The sequence below is a fragment of the Crinia signifera genome, chromosome 3, assembly GCF_055691185.1.
Source record: "Crinia signifera chromosome 3, ASM5569118v1, whole genome shotgun sequence".
In the NCBI taxonomy this organism is placed as follows: domain Eukaryota; kingdom Metazoa; phylum Chordata; class Amphibia; order Anura; family Myobatrachidae; genus Crinia; species Crinia signifera.
Window position 1 is genome coordinate 264,445,118 of NC_139219.1, and position 22,576 is coordinate 264,467,693.

The window sequence follows — 22,576 nt, forward strand, 5'->3', positions numbered from 1 at the left end:
CATGTGGCAGAATCGCATGCGAAAGGTCCTTTTGCATGCAATGTGAGGGACTGCAAATCACCATCATTATGGGGTGTACACACGGAGTGATTTACGCTTAATTTCAATACAGATCGCTTATAAAATAGACAAAAATTGCTATGTGTCTATGCCCCAATAGATTTGGGTGGGGTGTGTTCAAACTGAAATCTACATTGCAGTGTAAAAAAAACAAAAAAAAAAACTGTACTTGTTTCCTAGCACGGCGCCACCGTTTTTGATTGTATCCATCGGGTAAAATGGTCCCTGAGACCCGATTTTACATTGATTTCAATATAAAAAGCCCCAAAACCCCCCATTTTAATACCAAACCCCCCCCCCCCTCATGTTTGAAATGCCCCCCCCCCCCATTGTTAACGCCACCCCACTATTGACGCCAACCCGAAGCGTGGCAAGCGCGAGCGGCGGCGGTACGCGTCCTCCAACCTTTTCATACCCCTACTATCCACGCTGGCGTAGAGTTGATTTTATAAAGTGCCCGAAGCATGGCGAGCCCCTTCACAGGTATCCGCGTCCTGTCGCGGGCTTCACAGGTATCCGGCTGCGCTCGCCACGCTTCGGGCTCGCCACACTTTATGAAATCAACTCCACGCCGACGTGGATAGTAGGGGTATGAAAAGGTCGGAGGACGCGTACCGCCGCCCCTCGACAGGTTTCGGGTTGGCATCAATAGTGGGGTGGCGTTAAACATACTTTTTAACCATATTCAATGTGAAATGGGCCATATTGTCCCATTTCACATTGTCACCTATGTAAAATCGGGTTGATCGCGTTGATCGCATCGCAGGCTATTATAATGGCCTGCGACCGACGCGATCAGTCCGATTTTCACTTTAAAAATAATTTAACATTGTTCCCTATGGGAAAATCGCGTTGATCGCGAGGGGCCGCGATGGACGCGATCAACCCGATTTTGTCTTTCACAGGCTAATTAGCTGGTGATTGACAGAAAATCGGATCCATCGCGTTGATTGTATGCCTTAAGTGCCTTAAACTTAAGGCATACAATCAACGAGATGGGCGCCGTGCTAGGAAACAAGTACCAAAAAAACAGCCAATTTGCAGTGCACAGATACAATATAACTCCCCCAAGTCCAACTCTCTGCACATGTTACACATCTGCCATCTGCCTCACCTGCAGTGTACATAGTTGAGAAAAAAAAACTCTGTATCCTAATTTTGAAAACTAGTTTCAGGGATATTACAGTTGGTAGTAGAATTTTACACAGCGCCCCATTGAGGGGGCGTGTCATGCTCCACCCAAAGGGCGTGTCTAGTTCCATATATGGAGAGATTGTGAAAAAAGATTGTGACATGACACCTAGAAGTGTGGGTGTGTACTGCTATATCTGAGAGGAATCTTTTAAAATGAGTTATATCCAAATGTAGACGAGCCCCAAAGAAGTTAGTAAGAGCTACTATACTAGGTAAAGTGCTGGGAAATGGTGCAGATGATTCAATGTAAATGTATCTATCTCTCCAAAAAATGTAACAGTGAAATGTGGGCTAGGTGAAATGAGGGAGATTGCTAGACTAATGAGGGGGAGGGGAGATTGCTGTTATTTCAGGGAGTCTCCTGCAGAATTCAGGAGGGTAGGCAACTATGCTCAGTATTAGGCCCTATATCATTATATCATTATATCATTAATGATTTGTGCTTCCCCCACAGTCGCTACCAGCTGCCACCAGTAAGTGCTGGCACCGTCCATTGCTAATATCACCATTGGCTAGTGTGTACCCGGCTTTTATGTTTTCACAAAATATATATTTTGAGAGGGAGAGGAAGGATCAAAAAGAGAGCCAGTGTGACTGGGAGTGGGTGAAGATATTGAGGCTAAGGGTGACAAACATTTTACTTAAATTACTTACTTGGGTCCATGGTAGAGCTGCAGAACTACCTCAGAGAGGTCTAGCAGAGGTAGAAAGTGCAGGAGACTTCAGGAGAGATAAAAGAAGGAAGTGTGGTGGGCCTGGGGAAAGGGGGTTTGGGGGGGGGGGGGGGCGAGAGGACAGCGTCTGCCCCTCCGTCCCTCTAGGTTCCACAGCAGCAGTAGCTTCAGGACATGGGAAATCAAAATCCCTGGAATTGTAGCAGTGCAAGGCCTGCGTGTTATTTTAACCCCCCCCCCCCCCCACCCCCATCACACAAGTGGTAAAAGAATGTTAATTATTTCATAAATAATTATAATTGTCTAAATCAGTCCTCAAACTATTTTGCTCTGGGACCCCATTAGGCAGGACCCCAGCAAGTGACTGCAGAAGGTTAACACATTACATGTGTAGTCAGTATACGGCACATACATGGCAGTATTGTGGAGGCAAAAAATGAGGTGAAGAGAATAAAGTAACAAACGATCCAACAGATTTTTCAAACTTTTTGAATCACTGACTGAGTTCAGAGACTGATGTTCAGCAACATGGAGTCGCGCCCACATACTGAGAAGGTCGGGACCCACTGTGGGTCAGCTTGAGAACCACTGTTCTAAATCAAGTGTAAAAAATAGGGAATAAGCAAGTGTTGTTTTCTCCCCTCAAATTGTGTGTGTATGCAATTTCCAGGATGTGACTGCCACCTAGTGGAAGCTCCAGCTAAATGTCACAAATAATACAAATGCTATAGTGTCCAGTACCGCATCACTTGTCAGCCAGCCTTGTTCAGCCGCAGAAAGTGAAAAGGTCACAGTGATTACCCGCAGGATCACAGGTAACTGTGTGCTTACAAAGAAGAATACAATGTACAAGTCATGTAAACATTTTATAGTTCCCAAATGCTTGATTCCTTACAAAAAAAGTTCAAAACAAAAAAAAAAAAGGATTTTTAAAAAAATTAAAATGACTAAAAAAAGCCTTCCATATACGCAGACACAGAATGTTTTCTGTTTATTACGTGCTGAAAATTGAGTTGAAAGAAAAGGTAGTGATGTGCACCAGGTCCCTTGAGATTCTGCCAAAAATGCATTTTATAAGCAACACAATGCGACTATGATGCACAAGTAGACCGTGCTCAATTATTTGATAAATTACATTTGATATCAGGGTGAGTCTCTTAATCTATATATGTAATGCTACGTTGCAGCGTCTGTGGCTATTTCCATAAAACGTTCTGTTATGCTTCATACACAGACTCCATCACACACAGATACACAAGTGTTGTAATCAGCACAGTCTCTTGGCAAGTCATTGTTGCATTGTGTGGAGTTTCACAGATTGGGCAGCAGGAGCACTTGCGGTGGGCGGCAGTGTAGCGGAGCCCTGTGCAGGAGGACTGGTGTGCGGCGGTAATCAGCAGCGAATTCCGTGGAATCGGAACTGCTCCGAACAGCGAATCCCCCCGAGCCCGCCGCAAGATTTGCTTGGAGACCCGAGTGCAGCGGAACAAGGGAATCTTGCAAGACAGAGTCTTCATAGGGTTGGCGTCCCGAGAATTTGGCACCATTTGTCACACGCTTCCATAAGCTGTGCACAGCTCTGCAGTGTAGTCTGGGGTGTTACTGGCAGGGGTCTGAGGAGTGTTGTGCAGCAGAGGGGGGTTGTGTGTTAGGCAGGCTGTGTCAGTGCGCATAGGGCAGTGGCTGTCAGCAAGTGTAGTGGGGTACAGTACACAGGCAGGCTGTCATTCAGCTTTTCATTGTTTGTGGTGTGTGGTTTTCTGCACTGCACCCCAATACACCATATACTATACTGTCAGAAGTTCTGTGTGATTGTTCTGCCTCCACGCAGTGTTATACACGTCCCGTCCATAAAAACTGGATTTGGATTTGTCCCCGGGATTGGGATTTGGATTTGGCTTTGTCAAGCGGCGGTGACAGGCTTTGGATTATTTTCAAAAATGGTCAAACAACGCCTAAATCATGTAATTTTTGCTTTTTTTGTAATATTAACCTCAATAACATTAATTTCCAGCCCTTTCCAGACAATTTTGAACACTTTACAGCTCACAATGTTGTTTTCATTAAATTTAGACCAAGGTCTGCAGCAAGCTGGCTGGTTATTAACACACAGAACTTCTGACAGTATCAGTATGGTGTATTTGGGTGCAGTACACACAGACAATAAAGAAGAGAAAAATTATTTTTTGGTTTTATTATTTTTTTCATGCACAGCTTGTATAACACTGCAGGGAGGCAGAACAATCACACACGGAACTTCTGACCGTTATACTATTGGTGCAGTACACACAAACAATACAGATGCATTTTTACATTTTTTTTTTACTGTTATTGTTTTGTAATGTGCAGCTTGTATAACGCTGCGTGGAGGCAGAACAATCACACTCGGAACTTATGGTGTATATTATTTATTTTTATATTGTATTTTTTTTTGAATGGACGGGGCTTGTATAACACTGCGTGGACCGTGGAGGCAGAACAATCACACACGGAACTTGTTCTGACAGTAGTATATGGTGTATTGGATTGCAGTGCAGCACACCACAATGGAAAAAAAATTTCAAAGCTGACTGACAGCCTACCTGTGTACTGTACCCCACTACACTGACTGACAGCCTTCCTAACATACGAGTCGACCAGTACAATATATAAAGTATATAACCCAGCACAAACCCCTCTGCACTGCACAAGCCACAAACCTCTCTGTTCTGCACCTCACAACACCCCTCTGCAGTCTACTCTGCACACAGCACAAACCCCATCTGCACTGCACAAGCCACAAACCCCTATGCTACGCACAGCACAACACCCCTCTGCACAGCACAACCGCCCTCTGCGGGTCTGCACAGCACAAACCCCTCAAGTACAACTCCCCTCTGCACAACACCCCTCTGCAAGCACAACACCCCTCTGCACAACAACGCCGAGGTCCCAGACCCCTGAACTGCAGAGCTGTGCGCAGCTTGTGGAAGCGTGTTGTGAAATGGCACCGAATTCTTGGGAAGCCAAGCCTTTATAGACTCGGCATCTCGCAAGAATCCGATCTTCAGGTTTGCAAACAAAGCCGGAAACGCAAGAGCGGGATGTCGGCCCAGCTGTGTTCGGAGTGGTTCGGATTCCGGGGAATCCGGACCGCTCATCTCGATACAAAATATTGAGATATATATAGTTATTACAGAATGTAATAACTATATATAAACGTATGTATGTATGTATGTATGTATGTATGTATGTATGTATGTATGTATGGATATTCATAAAAAAAGATGGATTTCCCTGTACATGGCAGAAAATCAGTACATGATTACACTCAAATACAAGAGCAAGATGTATCCTGTCACTACAGGACATTGCTGCTCTCACAGTTAGAGGAAAAGGGATTGTGTGCCTTCTTTTTGCATGATCTTCTATTGATATCACTTTGACTGGCAGCCATTTTGTTCCAGTAGAGATTAGAAACAAGACACGTATTGCCCTCCTCATTCAAAACCCTCAGGAGCGAGGAGACAGAATAAGTGGAAAGGCTTTGGAGTTGAAACCTGCATCCTGCTGATTCTGGGAGCATCAGACTCAAAAAGTACAGACGCAGCACAAAAGAGCTTAAAGCAAGTATACCTTTATACAGAAAGGTAATGTTCCATTTTATCGGAATTCAGTAGGTTAGAATTTAGCTGCACGTGTATATTGTTATAGCCGATGGAATATACAATAAAATAACTTTGAATCTGCTATTTTGTGAGAAAATCGGCCAACCTTAGCAGGAGCGAGGAGACCTGCAGGTGAGAGCAGTTATTATTAATAACTCATAAGAGACATCGAGCTTGCATCCATTCATTAGATTCTATTATCTTCTAGAAGGTGCTAAATAAGTAGAAACTGATTGGTTGCTATGAGCAACATTCCGGGTGAAATGTAATAAGATCAGGGATTCAGAAAGTGAGAGATTTGGTAAGAAATCTCCAGTTTTTTGAAAGCGGCAATCATTTACACTGCAAAATCAAACCGCTTTAAAAAAAACGGTACTTGTGTAGTTTCACGGCACCAGCATGGCGCCGTGCATCCGAGTCCCCTTGCAGGGCTCGCTTCGCTCGCCCACTCTGCGGGCTCGGTCGCTCACTACTCTATCTAAAATAAACTCCATGCCAACGAAAATAAACTCCATGCCAACGTGGATAGTGGGGGTATGGATTTAAGTTACTTTATTTTAGATAGTTTGGCGAGCGTAGAACCCGGAAGTAGCTGGCGCCGTGAAACTACACAAGAACCAAAACACTGGAGATTTCTTACCAAATCTCTCACTTTTGAATCTCTCATCGTATTAAAATTTCACCCATCTTCAATAGAACTTCTATCTTAGTACATTTACCCCTAATGTATTAAGCTTCAAAAAGTGATAAAGTGGAGAGTGATAAACAGCCAGCCAATCAGCTCCTACCTGTCAGGTCATAGGCTGGGTTTGAAAATTGACAGGTAGTAGCTGATTGGCTGGTGGTTTATCACTATCCACTTTTTGAAGGTTGATACATCTGGCCCTAAGTGTTTAAGAAAATGATTTGGAGTTGTATTCACATCTAGCGGATTTTAGTGAACAGAGTCTGCGCCACACCATGGGCGAGATGCAGCAAGGGGCCAAGTAGGCGTGGTTTGACCGCATACCACATATACAATAAGCCCAGAATATCATACATTTTATGGGAACCTCATCTTCAGATCAGCATTGCCCTATAGAAGCTTATGAGCTACTGCGAGGGATCTAACTGGATCCCTCACAGCATTCCCTATGGCGCACACTTCATTGGAAGCATGTACATATAGAACTCTGGTTCCTAAAGCTGGAAGTCCTATAATTTCAAAGGACAGCCCTTACCGCATAAGCTGCTTGCTATAATCCTCTTGCGTATTGCGTTACTAGACACAGATATACATGCAGAGAGCAGCGGAATGCATCGCAAGAAAATGGCAATGATTGCTGCATCCCATCCATTGTGCACTCCACGACAGAGGCTCCATAGGGAACCCGGAAAGAGCATTTGTTGGCTGTTACTTGCCAAACAAACACAAGACATCTGCTATTTCCTATGGGTATCACGGGAGTATCATGAGCAAGATGACTCCTGTGCAATTATGAGGAGAGCTTGTGACAAAGAGACATCTGTGTGAGACTGATCTTTTACACCCAACGTGGTGTATGTGTAAGTACAGATAAGGATGAGGGTGGTTGTGGCTGTGGACAGAGAAAAAACGCATTACAGTATATACATGAAGCATTACTGTAGGTACTGTAATTAATATAGTGTCAGCAGCCATCTGGGTGACTTCAGATCCTGCTGTATTTGTGCAAGCTGACCATTACAATCTATTCTCTTGTGTCACCCCATCAAACATGTGCAAGCATGTAAATGTCTCAGCAGGCAGGCTTGCATTAAGACACCCACCGATGGCTTTTCTAATCTCAGCAACTGCATAGAAATACACAGAGCGATCACAGATCCTTCCATAAGCAGCCTTCCAGAATGGCCACAGGTAATACCGTCTTTAATGAGTACGGTACGGAATCGCAGAAGCAGGTAACTCTGCCTTTCCCCCTGAAAATAGCTGCATCACAATAGCTGCCACTCCCCTTTATCTTCCCCAAACTGACTGTCAGTCACTTTGTAAATGAGTCCTCACTGCAAGCGACCACAGTAATGGACTGTGGCGAGTGCGCAGTGCAATTAAGATGCAATTGGTCAAAAATTGTTTTCCTGCGAAAACCTTGACTGAGTAAAACATTGAATCGGGCTAATGCCAGAAAGCCATTAAAGTACAAAGACCATCATACTGCATATCTAGTATATAAGAATAGATTTCAGTACAGGTCCAAACACATATCAGGCACAAAAAAGGAAAAAGAATAGTAATGATAGCTATTAGCATTTGAAAGCCACTTTCTCATCCCATACATCAGGGCTGGGCAATTGCGGCCCTCCAGATGTTGATGAACTACACATCCCAGGATGCTTTGCATTAGTTTTGCTATGTGGCCATGCTAAAACTGATGCAAGGCATGCTGGGATGTGTAGTTCATCAACATCTGGAGGGCCGCAATTGCCCAGCCCTGCCATACATCAATCCCTATAATAATTTAAATTGCTCATTTCCAGAGTAAAAAAAAAAATCACTGAAGACACTCATAAGAAGAACACACATTTGTTTTCAAAAACACTGTAACTACCAAAGCTTGCCACAAGATGGCAATGCATTCTAAGGGATTACAAATTTCAAGGGAAGTACAATCATGATCATCGAACTTATATGAAAGTAGTGGCAACCATTGGGTGATCATTATCATAAGGAATAAAGATAAGGTAAGAATAAGGATACAGGAGGTCATTCTGATGGTGAATGGCATTTAGATGACCCGCAAAGCTGGGAATTTTGCAGCTTTGCGGGTCTTCTAAATGCCATCCATTGCATGCTAGAACGCCAGCCCCACCCGCATGGCAATCTCCCTGCATGCATGCAAAGGGATGATTAGCATAAACATCCATTCACAGCCTTGCGTGCAGGGGCAAAATCATTCGATGGTTGCCAGCCATCGGATGATTTTGCCAGTGCTCGCAGATCTGCAGCATTCTTGTATGGAAAGAGGACAGGCAGCTGACATCAGCTGCCCGCCTCCTGCACCCGCATCATGGCCGCATTAGCATAGGAATGCCCAGCGTTTTCATGGGCGTTACCCCTCGCCGCTGAGCCTCCCCACCACTCCCGCCCGCACTGCTCCTTACGAATGGACTGGGGAATAATCAATTCGCTGCGCTTGCTCGCAAACGGAGCCTGCACATGCAAGCAGTCCAAAAATACTGTTTACCTGTGCGAACGCACAGTGGAGTGAATTAACTAGAATCAGGCCCACAGATGGAAGGTATTAGTTTGGGGAAAGAAGGGGAGGGGGAGGGAATCTGGGAGGGGATATAACTGGAGCACAAGTGACACAAAATTATGTTAAATGATGCATACAGTAATTAAAGATTTGTATGATTACCACAATAATATTGAATAATCACCCATTGGTTGGGTCGATAGTGACGTGGCGGTGCTCCCCTGAGAGTAGATATAGTGTACCAAAGTAGAGAAGAAAAAAGTACTCTCTTTGCCCCCAAACAAAAGAGAGTACTTTTTTCTTCTCTACTTTGGTCCACAGATGGAAGGTAACAGATGCTGGACAAGTCATAACAATATGATGTGAAGAAATAATAATAGACAGTTCTCTATTTGTACCAATTGGATACATACAGATGCCTGCAGTCAGAATACAGACACTGGGCTACCAAAAGAGGGAATTACGACAGAGGTCTGGTACTATATAGTATACAATATAGCCTTTTATGACGGGAATTCCCGCTTTGCGCATGCGTCCTGCGCTTTGCGGGTCAAGCCTCGTTCTTATCGGGCTTCCGGGTGTTGCACAGCGTAACCGCGTCATGCGGGTCAAGCATCATTCTCATTGGGCTTCCGGGTATTTGTACAGCGTCTCTGCGTCATGCGGTACAAGCCTCTTTGTCGGACGCGACTTTACCAGATTATGTGATACGTCTGCGCTTACTTTATGCGTGTCCCGCCTCGTTTTTAACACTTTGCTCCCATCATGGAATGTCCATCATCTGGCTCCAGGCCTCGTTTTCAGAGACTTGGTTTCATTAAACTTATTATACTCATTCGGCCATTATCTTTATTGTTAAGTATTTCTTTTGTTTCCTTTGATATGCTTATTGGACCGAACTCTTTAGCATATTGCTCACCACCACATATAACATACAACAATTAACATATAATAAATATATTTTATTAATAAATTATAATCAATTTATTTATATAAAAAAAATTCAGTATTTTTGAACTTGATATTTTAGTGTGGATATTTTCATCCAATAACAATATATACTAGTAATAGAACGAGATTAGGTCCATATATGGCCCATGTTTGAGCAAGATTATGCCCACAAAAAGGTTGTTATGTATAGGATAATGATTAGTATCAATAAAAATACATATATATAGAAAAAAAAGTTTTTAATATAATAATAATAATAATAATAATAATAATATACATAAAAATAACAGAAAATATATATATATAAATAATTCCATGTATATAAAGACATGTACATTCATATGTACATGCAGACAAAACCTCTAAATTATAAAATTAGACTAGATACAGAACAAATTCTCTTAGAAAATAGGTATTCTTATATCATGTTCACCAATTTAAAAAAGGGGGGAATTCATAATGTAAATTAGTAAAATATATTAATCTGGACCGTGATCTATAGGATATAGTCTTTAATTTTTGGTCTTAAATATATAGGAGAGATCGATTATAAATCTATTTAGATCCATTATACATCCAATTTTTCGTAGTTAATACTATGCATGATAATAATATTATTATTATATATTGATAAATGGCATTGAAAAAGTCCTTAAACAGGATGAAACGCGTTTGGCTACAGCTCTCATGGTAACTATTTGCTACCCCACTTTGCTTTCATTGTTCCAGTTGTTACTGGTAAAATTCTTTCACTGGTAATACTTTTATTGTTACTAACTATCTGTAATAGTCACAATAAATGCTATCTGTATAATTATACCAGTCCACTCCTCATTATTGATATACGGGCACCCCCAAGTCCCCTTTCACCCACCACACGGACACATTAGTCTCTGAAACCGTACCAGCAAATCCTGAACCACTTACGTTATCTTCGGAGGTACATCATCTACTCCAGGATTGACGTGAACGGATCTGGGTACCGCAACACCACCACCATTCGGTGAGACAACAGGCATTGCCTCACCGCTGGACAGGTTGCCTTAACATCTACCTCAGTCAGGGATCACCTTCCCCATCACCTTCATTATCAACATCCTGCCTACAGTTATTGCTCCCTGTTTATACATCATCCCAACACCCAGCCTACAGTTATTGCTCCCTGTTTTTATCATCACAACACCCAGCACACAGTTATTGCTCCCAGCTTCCCATTTTTTTTTACATCAAATTATCCTCACCAAACCCCCGAGCGCCATTACTCCCCTCTCCTACTCTCTCGATTGTATTACTAGGGGGACCGAGACTTCCCCCAAGGAGTGAGGGCTGCTAGGGGTTTTCCTCTCCGAGCGCTGTGCAGTTTTCTGTTTTAAAGCTGATGGATCATACTGTACGTGCAGCACGTATTATCTAAGATGCATCCTTTCCACACGTGGAACCACGCATCGTACCGATATTCCTCAGGATGTGCACACAATCCATCGCACAACCCAAAATTGTGCGTTTGGGCCCAAGATTGTTATAGTATATGGCCACCTTAAATTACATTGGCACAGCCATCTGGCAGTCAATTTGAGAACTTTACCCCACAGTACAGTGGGATAGCTAGGCCTAAATTTTATTTATGTCTCTGCTTTTCTTGAAAAGCCTATTGGTTAATCAGGCACTGGGAGCGCTTCCTGCATTTACTGCCAACATTGCTGTTGCTTGATTGCAGTTTGCACTTTGCCGTGGACATGGCTTATCCAAGGCTTATCCTGTTTACTGTGCTACAGATACTCATATGTCATATGCAGCTGTGCAGAGCAGTAAGCAAGACACAGAGGCAAAGTGAACTTATACTGTAAGTGTATGGTGTACAGTACGTGGGGAACATGGCAGATATAAAAAAAATCTGGATAAGCACGGAGAGCTGAAATGCATCATTGGCCTGATTCTTGTTCACTCGCAAAAGTAAATTCTCTCTCTAATGGACAAAACCATGTGCACTGCAGGTGGGGCAGATGTAAGATGTGCAGAGAGTTAGATTTGGGTGGGGTTTTTACTAACAAATAGCTATATTGCAGTGTAAAAATAAAGCAGCCAGTATTCTACCTGCACAGAAACAAAATAGCACCCAAATCTAACTCTCTCTGCACATGTTACAACTGCCCCCCTGCTGTGCACATGGTTTTGTCCATTAGGAGGGTTTGCTTTTGCAAGTGAACCAGAATCAGGCCCTAAGTGTGAAGATGAAGATAGATATCTCCATATTAAGATTAGCAAAGGGCTCTGCACAGTTTTGCAATCTCTAGGTCCCTAGAACACACCTCACGCTCTGCACTTTATATTATAGTTACTGAAGCACTAACATGACAACAATATGTAGATAGTAAGAGTGAAGAAACTGCTTTACATACCAATATTTACATCATCCACTCAATCATTTGAATACGGAAACAGCACATTGTAATAGAAAACTGTGCAGAACTATGCAGCATTACGCACGACAGACACATTTATTACAGCTTTATTCTTTTATATCCCGTCTGAACAAAACATATTGCCATGCAAGTGTAGCAATTACATTCACATTGTTCCTGTGCAGGGTAAACACTGGCTGCTTTTGCAAGTAGCCCACACATGTTAGACAGGTTTATTTTGACGCTGCAATTTAGATGTCCGTTTGAACCACACTTACCGACTTCACCATGTATTTTGGTGATTTGGTAGTTTCCTACAAAGACGCAGGTAGTCAAATGATGATGATGATGACAATGCTTGTGATATGGCCTCAACAGTTAATTATGTGACAGATCATACAACACAGATTTTAACAGAGAAGATAGTTTAAAAAAACAGTAGCACCTAAGGGCCTCATTCAGACCCATGTACAGATCTTTGAAAATTGTGACCGCAGTGCCTGGATCGCTTGGGGGGCGTGGCTGCTGCACAAAACATGGCCGCTGTGCCTGGCTCTGCAGCTAGGCTGTGCAGAAAGGGAGGCATCTGGTACTGTGCACTTCCACTGTGTAGCATAGCGCTTGCACTTTAACTAAAGCTGGCGTTATTATCACTCGCTCATCACCTTTACCATCGACTTTTGCCTGAGAAATCTGCAACTACCCAGCCACATCCAATCACTGCTAGATGGCAGCGGCTTACACGCTCACTATCCTCCGCCATAAGGAGAGGTAAAATAATCTGCAGCTCTTATCTCCTACTGTGGAGCACGAAGCGTGACAAGCGCAGCGAGCCCCGCGAGGGGACACGGATTACTTGACGTGAATTCCGTGTCACTTCGTGGCGCTCGCCACGCTTCGGGCTCGTTTTCCGCATCCGCTCACTACGCTTCGGGCTTGCTGCGCTCATCACACTGTATAAAGTCAACTCCACACCAACGTGGATAGTTGGGTTATGAACAGGTCGGTAGGACGCGTACTGCGTCCGCTCGCCACGCTTCGGGCTGACGTGAATAGTGGGGTTGTGCTAAATTGCAGATCGAATCATATGCAAATAGTATGCAAATATTGCATGCGATTTGCATACGATCCGCTGGCAAGTGCTGCTGTGAAACTACACAAGTACCGAAAATTGTATATATCACATACACACACACACACTAGTAAGTACGTACTTCCTAGTAAGTAAGTATGTATATATATATATATATATATATAGATATATATATATATATAGAGATATATATATATATATATATATATATATATATATATATATAGATAGAGATATATATATATATATATATATATAACCAGATGGTATAAAAATATACTCAGACAGCGGCACTCAATGGGTGTTTCAAAATGGTGTATTCAAGCAGTCCAACGTTTCGGGGACTAGCCCCTTTGTCAAGGTGCAGGAAAAACAAAAACGTTTTGTTTTTCCTGCACCTTGACAAAGGGGCTAGTCCCCGAAACGTTGGACTGCTTGAATACACCATTTTGAAACACCCATTGAGTGCCGCTGTCTGAGTATATTTTTATACCATCTGGTTATCCATTGCATCTGGAGGGCACCTGGGGAGCTGTATTTGTGAGTTGGAGTGCCAAGCCGCAACACGACTTATATATATATATATATATATATCTCGCATGCTTTGCTCTGAACTTTGCAAGATATATAAATAACTTATAAATCTATAGTCACACATTGCAGATTAATACCTCTAACTTTTCCCCAGTTCTTCCTTTGCTCAGAACAATAGGGATTATTTAGGACAAGGGAAACAATACACAAAAGATATATTTGTGGTCAAACAAATGGTATGTTTCTAGTAATCAAATGAACTGAAAAGAATACAATTATTTTAAAATGTGTAGGTCTTTTATAAGTTGCAAATGGTTGAGCTGTTTTATACATCCCACTATGTTATTTGGAACACAATAAGTACAGTACTACAGCATATCAGATGTCCATAGATACATTTGATTTAAAAACCCGGTAAAATGAAGTAATTTAGACACAAAGGACACAATTTGACAGACTTTATGTTGCATTTGCTTTACTTACCCGATTACAATGCAAGAAATGGCAGTTCCCAGGAAGGCATAAGTTAATATGGTTCCCAAGTTGCGGAAGAAGTGTCTCTACAGAACAAGAGAGTGACAGTTACTCAGCAGTTTACCAAGAAAAAGCAGGTCAATTAAGCAGCCATGGTAAGTGTATAAGTGTATACTCTACTGAATTTTGCATGAAACAAGCATAAAAGCGGCCCAAAAAATGGATGCTTTATGAAATGATGTTAAGTGCCATAAAAAAACATTTAGATTTGTATTTACTAATTCATCACAATTTAAACTTTTTGAATGCTATTTATTACAAGTACCAGCAGCCCTGTACCTCCCCCCACCTCTTATGGAGGGTACACACCTGAATGACAGTCAATCGGGCCAATGGTCAGGCAAAAATCTCTTTGGTCCACACCTTACCCGACTGCCTGTCCTTCATTAATATGACCAGGTTGAAGTGATATATTTTGGTTGGCTGTGCAACACAACTGCCAAAAGATTTTGCGTGAGCATGCAATAGCAGGCACACACACACTCTGTATGATCAGGCCAATATGCTGTTTCAATTTGGCTGGTAACAATACGCTGCACCAACATCGTTCAGGTGTGTACCCACCCTTACATTGTGTATAACAGCCGGGAATAGGGTGCCCTGCCTTTTTCAGAAGCTCAGCTCTCATTCACAGCTCAGCCCTGCCTCCCGGCTCTCTGTCAGATGCACAACCAGCCGCCACAGAAGTACAAAAACAATCATGAAACATCAATGGAACATCATGTAATAGTCACCAGCCATCGATGGTTTGTGTCACCATCGATGGTAACCATCAGACGATACCATACAGATGGCCATCCCTATTTTGGAGGTGGGAAACTCTGCCATCTAGTGCCTAAACAGAAATGTGCGTGAAAACTACAATGTATCAGTTTAGGCTGATGTCAAGTAAGAGGTTTGGTTTGCATTAACACTTTGAGTGCCAACATCTCTGAGAGATGTTCAAACATTCTATAATTTCAGATAAAAAGTGTTGTGTAAAAAAAGATTATATTATATTTCCTATATAAAAAGGTAAACATTACAGGTCATGATGATGAATAAAAAGGTTTGCTTAGCAATTTTCACACCTATTTTGACAAATTCACTTGGTACTCAAAGGGATAAGCAGAAGAACAAACAGTAATGAAATATTTTTTCATAATTTCACAGTACTTAATAACAAAGCCAGTGGACATTAAAATGACATGTCAATTTAGTGAAATTTAATCATTAGGGTTAGGTTTATAATAATAATAATAATAATAATAATAATAATAATAATAATGTTATTTATATACCACTTTTCTCCTAATAGGACTCAAAGTGCATGCATTAACCTTTTACAGCACAAAAATACAAAACAAACTTAACAAGGGACATTAGTGAAATGCTTGGGTGAACAGGAAAGTCTTGAGTCTATTTTTTGAATGTTTCAGGAGTGGAAGCTTCTCAAACTGAGCAGGGAAGTGAGTTCCATAGAGTTGGAGCCACAGCGCTGAAAGCTCAACCCCCTAGATGAATTCCGGGAAATTACGGTTAGTGGTCCTTCATCAACCGATCACAGTAATCGAATGGGACAATAAGGGATCAGATGCTGCTTCAGGTACCTTGGGCCCTGGTCATGTAGAGCTTTGAAGGCCAGTAAGCCAATCTTGAAAATGATTTGCCATCTTATAGACAGCCTTGTTTAGAGGTTGGTGATGGGTTGAGGTTAGGGATACTGAAGTGGATTGGTGACATGCTCAATGACAACATGATGAGCTTGTTAACAAGGTCATCATCGACATAATATGCCAAAACCACACTGACCAACCTAAAAAAACAATGCACACCAATATCTTAGTCTAAACATCTGTTCTAACACAGTGTTTACCAAGTTCGATCTTCAAAGCCCCACGACAGTGCTGGCATTACAGATGCTTGAGCACAGATTTCTTAATTCGTACCCCAGTCATTATAATTAAACAATCTGTGCTGAAATATGGTATCCCTAAACCTTTCACTATAAAAGGGCTTTGTAAATCTCATTTTGGAAACACTGTACTGGCACATCTGTCTCTGCTGCTGAGTAGTAAGTTGGTTTTACTGCAAATGATTTACTGGCGTAAAGAAGAGGTTAACCAAATATATTCTATAGAAATGGCAAATTATTATAAGAAGTACTAATTATGACTGAAGACATAGAGCCACTCATTTTCCGAATGACAAGGTTACCTTTTTTAGACTGTATCCAGCATGAAAGATTATTGGGGGCAGAAGTACATTAAAGAAAACCTCTGGGTCAAAGGTCATCTGAAATGGAAAATCACAAACATGGCATAGGTTATAAGGCAGACATGAAATAAACACATATTGACATATTGGAAATTACATTATATGACACTTAACAAGCTGGAAGTAAACTGTGGAAGCCCCTGAGACTGGTAGAGATAGAATTATCCAGGTCTTAAATAATAGGCCACAGTTCTAAACCTAACCAACAATAGATGCTCATGAGAGAGTCGTACAGTAGTAGGCAGGTGCACTGGACTTCTTCTCTGAGCAGGGACTTGTTACTCATTGTAGTCTTGGGGTGTCATTACGTTGTCTGCCATGTACCCCATGAAGGCACTCCCCAGTAATGTACATTCTCTCACAAATAGACCAAATCTCCTTACCAAAAGTGGTGATCTATGCAGCCAAACATCATGGCTGCACATCACTTTGAATTTTAGCCCGCTATAGATGTAATCAGATCTTGGTATTAAAGCACAGAACTTGAAAGGTAAGAATCATATGGTAAAATGAGGGTGGTAAAAACTTATAGGCACTCCCCTTATATCATCTACCAATGATGGTTAGGTGATCGTGGGAGATGTGACTCAAGGTGACCAGAAAAATATTGAAATAAAACTAAAACAAAATAAAACAAAATTATATGTCTCTGTGGATGGGATCATCCAGTGGCTAATTGCCGTCGAAATGGTGTCTCTTCTCCTTTTACGGACTCCATATGATGTGGTGTTAGTGTGCACATGGGGAGATAAAGCGACAACCAATGTGTAGTGGGTAATACACATGAACTTTGTTTTCTTTACCCACATACATGTACTCTGAACATTTTATGGATATTTAATAAATGTATGATTTTAAGAAAAGATACCCTTGTAGGATTGACATTCCTCCAAACACTGTAAGTACGGGTGCACTTTATTATGTTAAAGAAACCTTGATGTGTTTAGACTTAGCCTTGATTTGTGAGTTTCGGTATGCTGCATTACGACTAATAACCTGTGTAGTGGTTGGCTCTTTATCTCTCCATGTGCATACGAACACCACATTACATGGAGTCCATATAGAAGAAGAGACACCCTTTTGACGGGAACTAGCCACTGGAGGATCCTATTCACAGAGACGTATTTTTGTTCTTGTTTGTTTTATTTGGTTAAGTTTTAGTTCAATATTTTTCTGATCACCTTGAGTCATATCTCTCACTATCACCTCACCATTATCGGTAAAGGACAGGGGAGCGCCTAAAAGTTTTACCACCCACCTTTTTGCATATATACCTTTGGGGCCTTGAAGGGTACCCCAAGTGCATCCTTTAGGCAGCACCCTCGTTCCTTCCACCCCTTTTTATTCAAAAATCATATGGTATTAATAAAACATGCACACTTAGGGGTAACTTTATTAAAGCATCTAAAAGTGAAAAAAGGTAATGTTGCCCAAATCAACCAATCCTATTCTGTCTATCATTTTCTAGGATGCAATAGAGAAATCATAGCTAGAATTCTATTGGTTGCTATGGGCAACATCACAGCTTCTAAATTTTGAAGCTTGAGTAAATTTACCACTCAGGAGGCTATGCAAAATAGGCAAAATAGCAACGGGTGCCTATTCAATGCTGTCTTTCCCGACAGCACTGAAGAGGCATCTCGGCAGAACGAAGCTGTCGGGCCCTTTCTACCGAGAACGGCTGTGGATTGTCGAGCTCACGGCCGGTTCTCGAAGATCCACAGCTGTTTCTGGTTGCCACGCCACCTTTCTGCCGATCGGAAGGCAGGACATTGAATACCACCTGCCGATTTGCTGTCAAATAAAATGCAAACAGGCCACGATCACGGCTATTGGGACAAACCGACAGTTGTGATCCGGGATTGCATACCCCCCTCAATGTACTTTCTACAGAGATTTGGGTCTCGATTCAGACCTGACCGCCCCACCATCTGCATTCCCCCCTGCCCTGTACACAGCTATGAATGCATGCACACAGGGGGGAAATCATTGAGTGATTTTCCCACTGTCTAGACTTACTCAGTGCTGCAATGGCCATGGGGAGAAGAAGGCCACTGATGAAGTCAGTGGCCCTCCCTCCCAACAGCTGGTGATGCCTGTGTTTTCTGGGACAATCCTGAAAAATGCTGCGTTTCTGCCCCCAAATGCCCGCAGCCTGTCAATCACCCTGCTGACAACCTGTGATGGCTAGCCATAGCAGGCTCCCTTAGGATGAATGACTCATGCATGTGTACTGTGGACTGTACGCATGCATTCAATAATCGGCAGGGCTGCGAAAAATGCAGCCCAGCGAGCTAAATTGAATCGGTACCTTAGTGCAAAAGGCAGTATGGGGGACAATATGCTTCACTGTTAAGTAGGTTAGAAATAATTTGGAAGTATAACTTTGTTAAAATTCTTCTGGCAAATATTCATTTTATTAACATAACAAACCTTAAAAAGACAATTACAAAACATTTAGCTATGACTGTAATGTCACATTTGGCCTTCTTTCCTATGAACTCATTTTACTGTAACGGAAATGGCAGCCCATTACTTCCAGCATTATCTACTCAGCAGAGTCCTGTCAGCTAAGAATTTCTACTATGGAGCCTCAATGAGGAAAAACAGGAAGTGATGTTTCAGCAATCTTCTTTTGCTATGATAGGCCAATATTATATGCTGCACATGCTTCATCGGGTCAGTATTTCCTGAAGCTCCAGTCTATCGCTCAGCCAGCAACTTCGGCAATTAAATCAGATAAGCAGTACAGTATGAGTAACATATTCATTCTGCACTGTTCACAGAAAAATGCTGTTTATACAATATATAGAGTCCAGCCCTTGTGTGATCAGATATTAATGAAATAAGGTCTGCAGTGGTTATTTATGTGGCCCATGGTGAGAATGTGTTACCTGAAGATGGGAAGATGGGAAGAGACAGTGTGAGAAATAAATCTACTGTAGCTGTAAAAAAGAAGAACTAATATGAGAAACATTTAAATGAACACAGTAGATGTAAAGTCTCAGTACATCCTCAAGAAATTCGAACTGAAATTCACAACTGAATTAGTCACCAGTATAAATATGCTGACAAATGTGACAATGACGGATTGGTATATGGATCACCAAGTCATTTATGGATTATTCACTTGTTCATCCATTGTCTACGTAAACCTTTTTATTTAGTCATTTTGCACGTCTTTATTTTATATTCTATTTATAGGAGGTGACTACATTTGGAAAGCATGATCGGCCGTTCTCCAGTACGGTTAGTTAATTAAGGTAATGCTGCGGGCTGGCTGTAGTAGACACAATGGAGCATCAGGTGCCCAATTTCATCCTCTGCTCAAGTCCAAAACATTGAGAGAAGAAAAGTAAAAACGAATCTAAATCGAGGTGCTTTAATAATCTTAAAAGTGAAAAACTGCTAATATATGCTTGAGCAATTTCTGGAAACTGACTTCATTCGGAAAACAAATTACTCACCCGGATGGAGAGATTATGGAAGCAGTACAACAGTTTACCTAATAATTACCCTGTAGAAGACTGTCTGAACAACACCAAAATAGCGATTTTAACTTTGGAGTCTATTTGGGATTCACTGCACCTAACACCACCTGAAGGTGGAGAGCTATTAATAATGATCAATTGGGTATTACAATTACAATAAATGTATTAATACAGTACTATTGTCTCATGTGGTTTTTTTTGATGCATTAATAGCATAAAATGAAAAGTGCAAAAATAAGATACTGCACTTCAAACAAATTAAAATGATTACAAATAAGCTCTTATAAGGAAACGGGTATACTTATGGTCAAGTCCTGCTTGTTCCTATAGTGCTCCCTTGGTGGAAGTTCAGCTGATCCACAGGTTAGTCCATTCGAGCTGAAAACTAAGCAGCATGGGTATCCATAGACCTGACTTGGTTTTCCGCTGTTGAGGAATATTTTAGTCTTAGTCTTAAGAGACGGCTTCACAGTCCATGTGAAGGAGCAGTCAGAGAATAAGCAAGTGGTGGTATCCCAAAAAGGCTGTATTGCAAAACAGAGTTGGCCCACAACCAATGGGGATATTAATTAAAGGAGCTGGTCCAATTCGGGCAGTCCATCCAAAGGAATCGAAAGTTAAGTGACGTTACCTGATGCGTTTCGTTGTCATCTGACAACTTTTACAAAAGTTACCTTATTATAATAATATAAATTTGTTTGAAGTGCACCATCTTATTTCTGTACTTTTCATTTTATGCCATTAACCCGTCCAAAAAAACTATTTAGACAATAGTACTGTATTATTAAATTTATTTTAATTGTAATACCCAATTGATCATTATTAGCAGCGCTACACCTTCCCCCTTTTCTTCCTGTTTTATTTCAATAGGGAATTGACCTTCCCTTGTGTAAGCAGCTTAGCACAACATCCTACCCGAGGTGCCTGTTTTACCTATTGGTAAACACATTTGTCTACCTAACACCACCTATCTTTTTTGGGGTGCAGATTTACTAAAGATTATAAACTGATGGTGTTGTCCATACCAATCAATACGATTAGGTCTATCATGTTCTAGGATGCAATAGAGAAATGATAACTAGACTCCAATTGGTTGCAATTTTAGAAGCATTATTACATCTACCCCTTTGTTGAAAAAGTATTTATCCAATCTATTTAAACTGTTAGTTAGAAGTATGGTTCTGTGCAAACAAACTTCAGTCTTCCCTAATGGTACATAACTTTTTTGCAATATAATTTTAAGAACAAAACAAGGCAAAAAAAAATAAAGATTAGGGAGACGATTTTGGAAAAAATCCAAACAAAAAATTCCATATAGCACCCATAACTCGGATGAGGCTATCCCTGGCAAAGCTCATGGATCCAAAATAAACTTGACGTAAAAAATCTAATTCAAACAGGTCATTATAGGACAGGTTAGTAAATCCAGCTGAAAGATGATGACCACTATCAGCCCATGTGTACAGATCTTCTGACCACACAAAGACTCATAATTGCCCAGCAACAGGATCAGTAACCAAATTGGCCATTCATGCAAAAGTCCAAATGGGATGAGCAGTGTCTGTTTGTTGCATTTTTTTTTAGAAACTGGATATTGCTAATTTTGGCCAGCTGCCCATTAAGCTGGGCATACACTTGTGCGATTTCTCCCCTCAGAGAAGTGGCACGCAGTCCCCCCTTGAGCATCCTAGGACCTGCATAATCTCCTTTTGTATAGGATATATCCCAGCCGACCCTGCCTGGCTCGATGCGATCCAACAGATCGCTTCTGAAGTCGGTGTGACTTGCAGGCTTCAGTGTGATGCGCACGGGACCGTGCATCGAACTGGACCTAATGTCAATCAAATGCAATTGTACACTTTTCATGCAATTGGTCAACGCAATCACATGGAAAGAGCTCAAACTGCATGTGAATCGCCTAGTGCTTTAGTCTATAGAGGACTGAATCACAGTAGAAGGCTACATCCACACTTACAGTATACATTATATTTTATGTATTGATAACATTTAAATAGAATGTTCCAATACTTTGATCAATTTCAGATCATTCATTATTTACTTTCCAGTTTAGAGTATTTGTTATATAGGTCATGTATTAGTATTATTAGGAATTATTAAATTCCACATAGTCCCACAGAAACCAGCATTTCTCTAACAAAGGTTATAAAAAGGGCTTTCATGTGATATTATAGTCAAGGTAATCATTTATTTTGATTTATGGGCGTTATGCAGAAGGAGGTGATTTATGGTTTAGTTTTTGTTCCTTTATAAAATACATAAAAAAAAAAAAAGATTTTATTTATTTATTTCTATTTTCTTTTCTTTTTTTCAATCTACAGTTGAAATACATTGTTTTCTGCTACCCTATATTCTTGCTGCTCATCCTGGTTTCCTTTTGTTTTCTGAGAAACCTAAGAATTCAGATTCCCTTGAAAGAAATATACAGGGGTCCATATAACAGTAAAGACTACCAGATAAGATGGTTTTATATTATCTCATTGCTACACATTCACATTGTTCTTTCT

General features: G+C 41.2%; 1 protein-coding gene across 4 annotated transcripts in view; it reads right to left on the minus strand.

Annotated features, from left to right (window-relative positions):
• SLC9A9 (solute carrier family 9 member A9) overlaps positions 1–22,576 on the minus strand; it is a 690,054-nt gene that overhangs the window by 636,482 nt on the left and 30,996 nt on the right. For all 4 annotated transcript variants that reach the window (XM_083178000.1, XM_083177999.1, XM_083177998.1 and 1 more), the window contains exons 3-4: positions 16,501–16,578; positions 14,254–14,330 (exon numbers count right to left, since the gene is read on the minus strand). In XM_083178000.1, the coding sequence (XP_083034126.1) occupies positions 14,254–14,330; positions 16,501–16,578 (155 nt within the window). The remainder of the gene's footprint in view (positions 1–14,253; positions 14,331–16,500; positions 16,579–22,576) is intronic.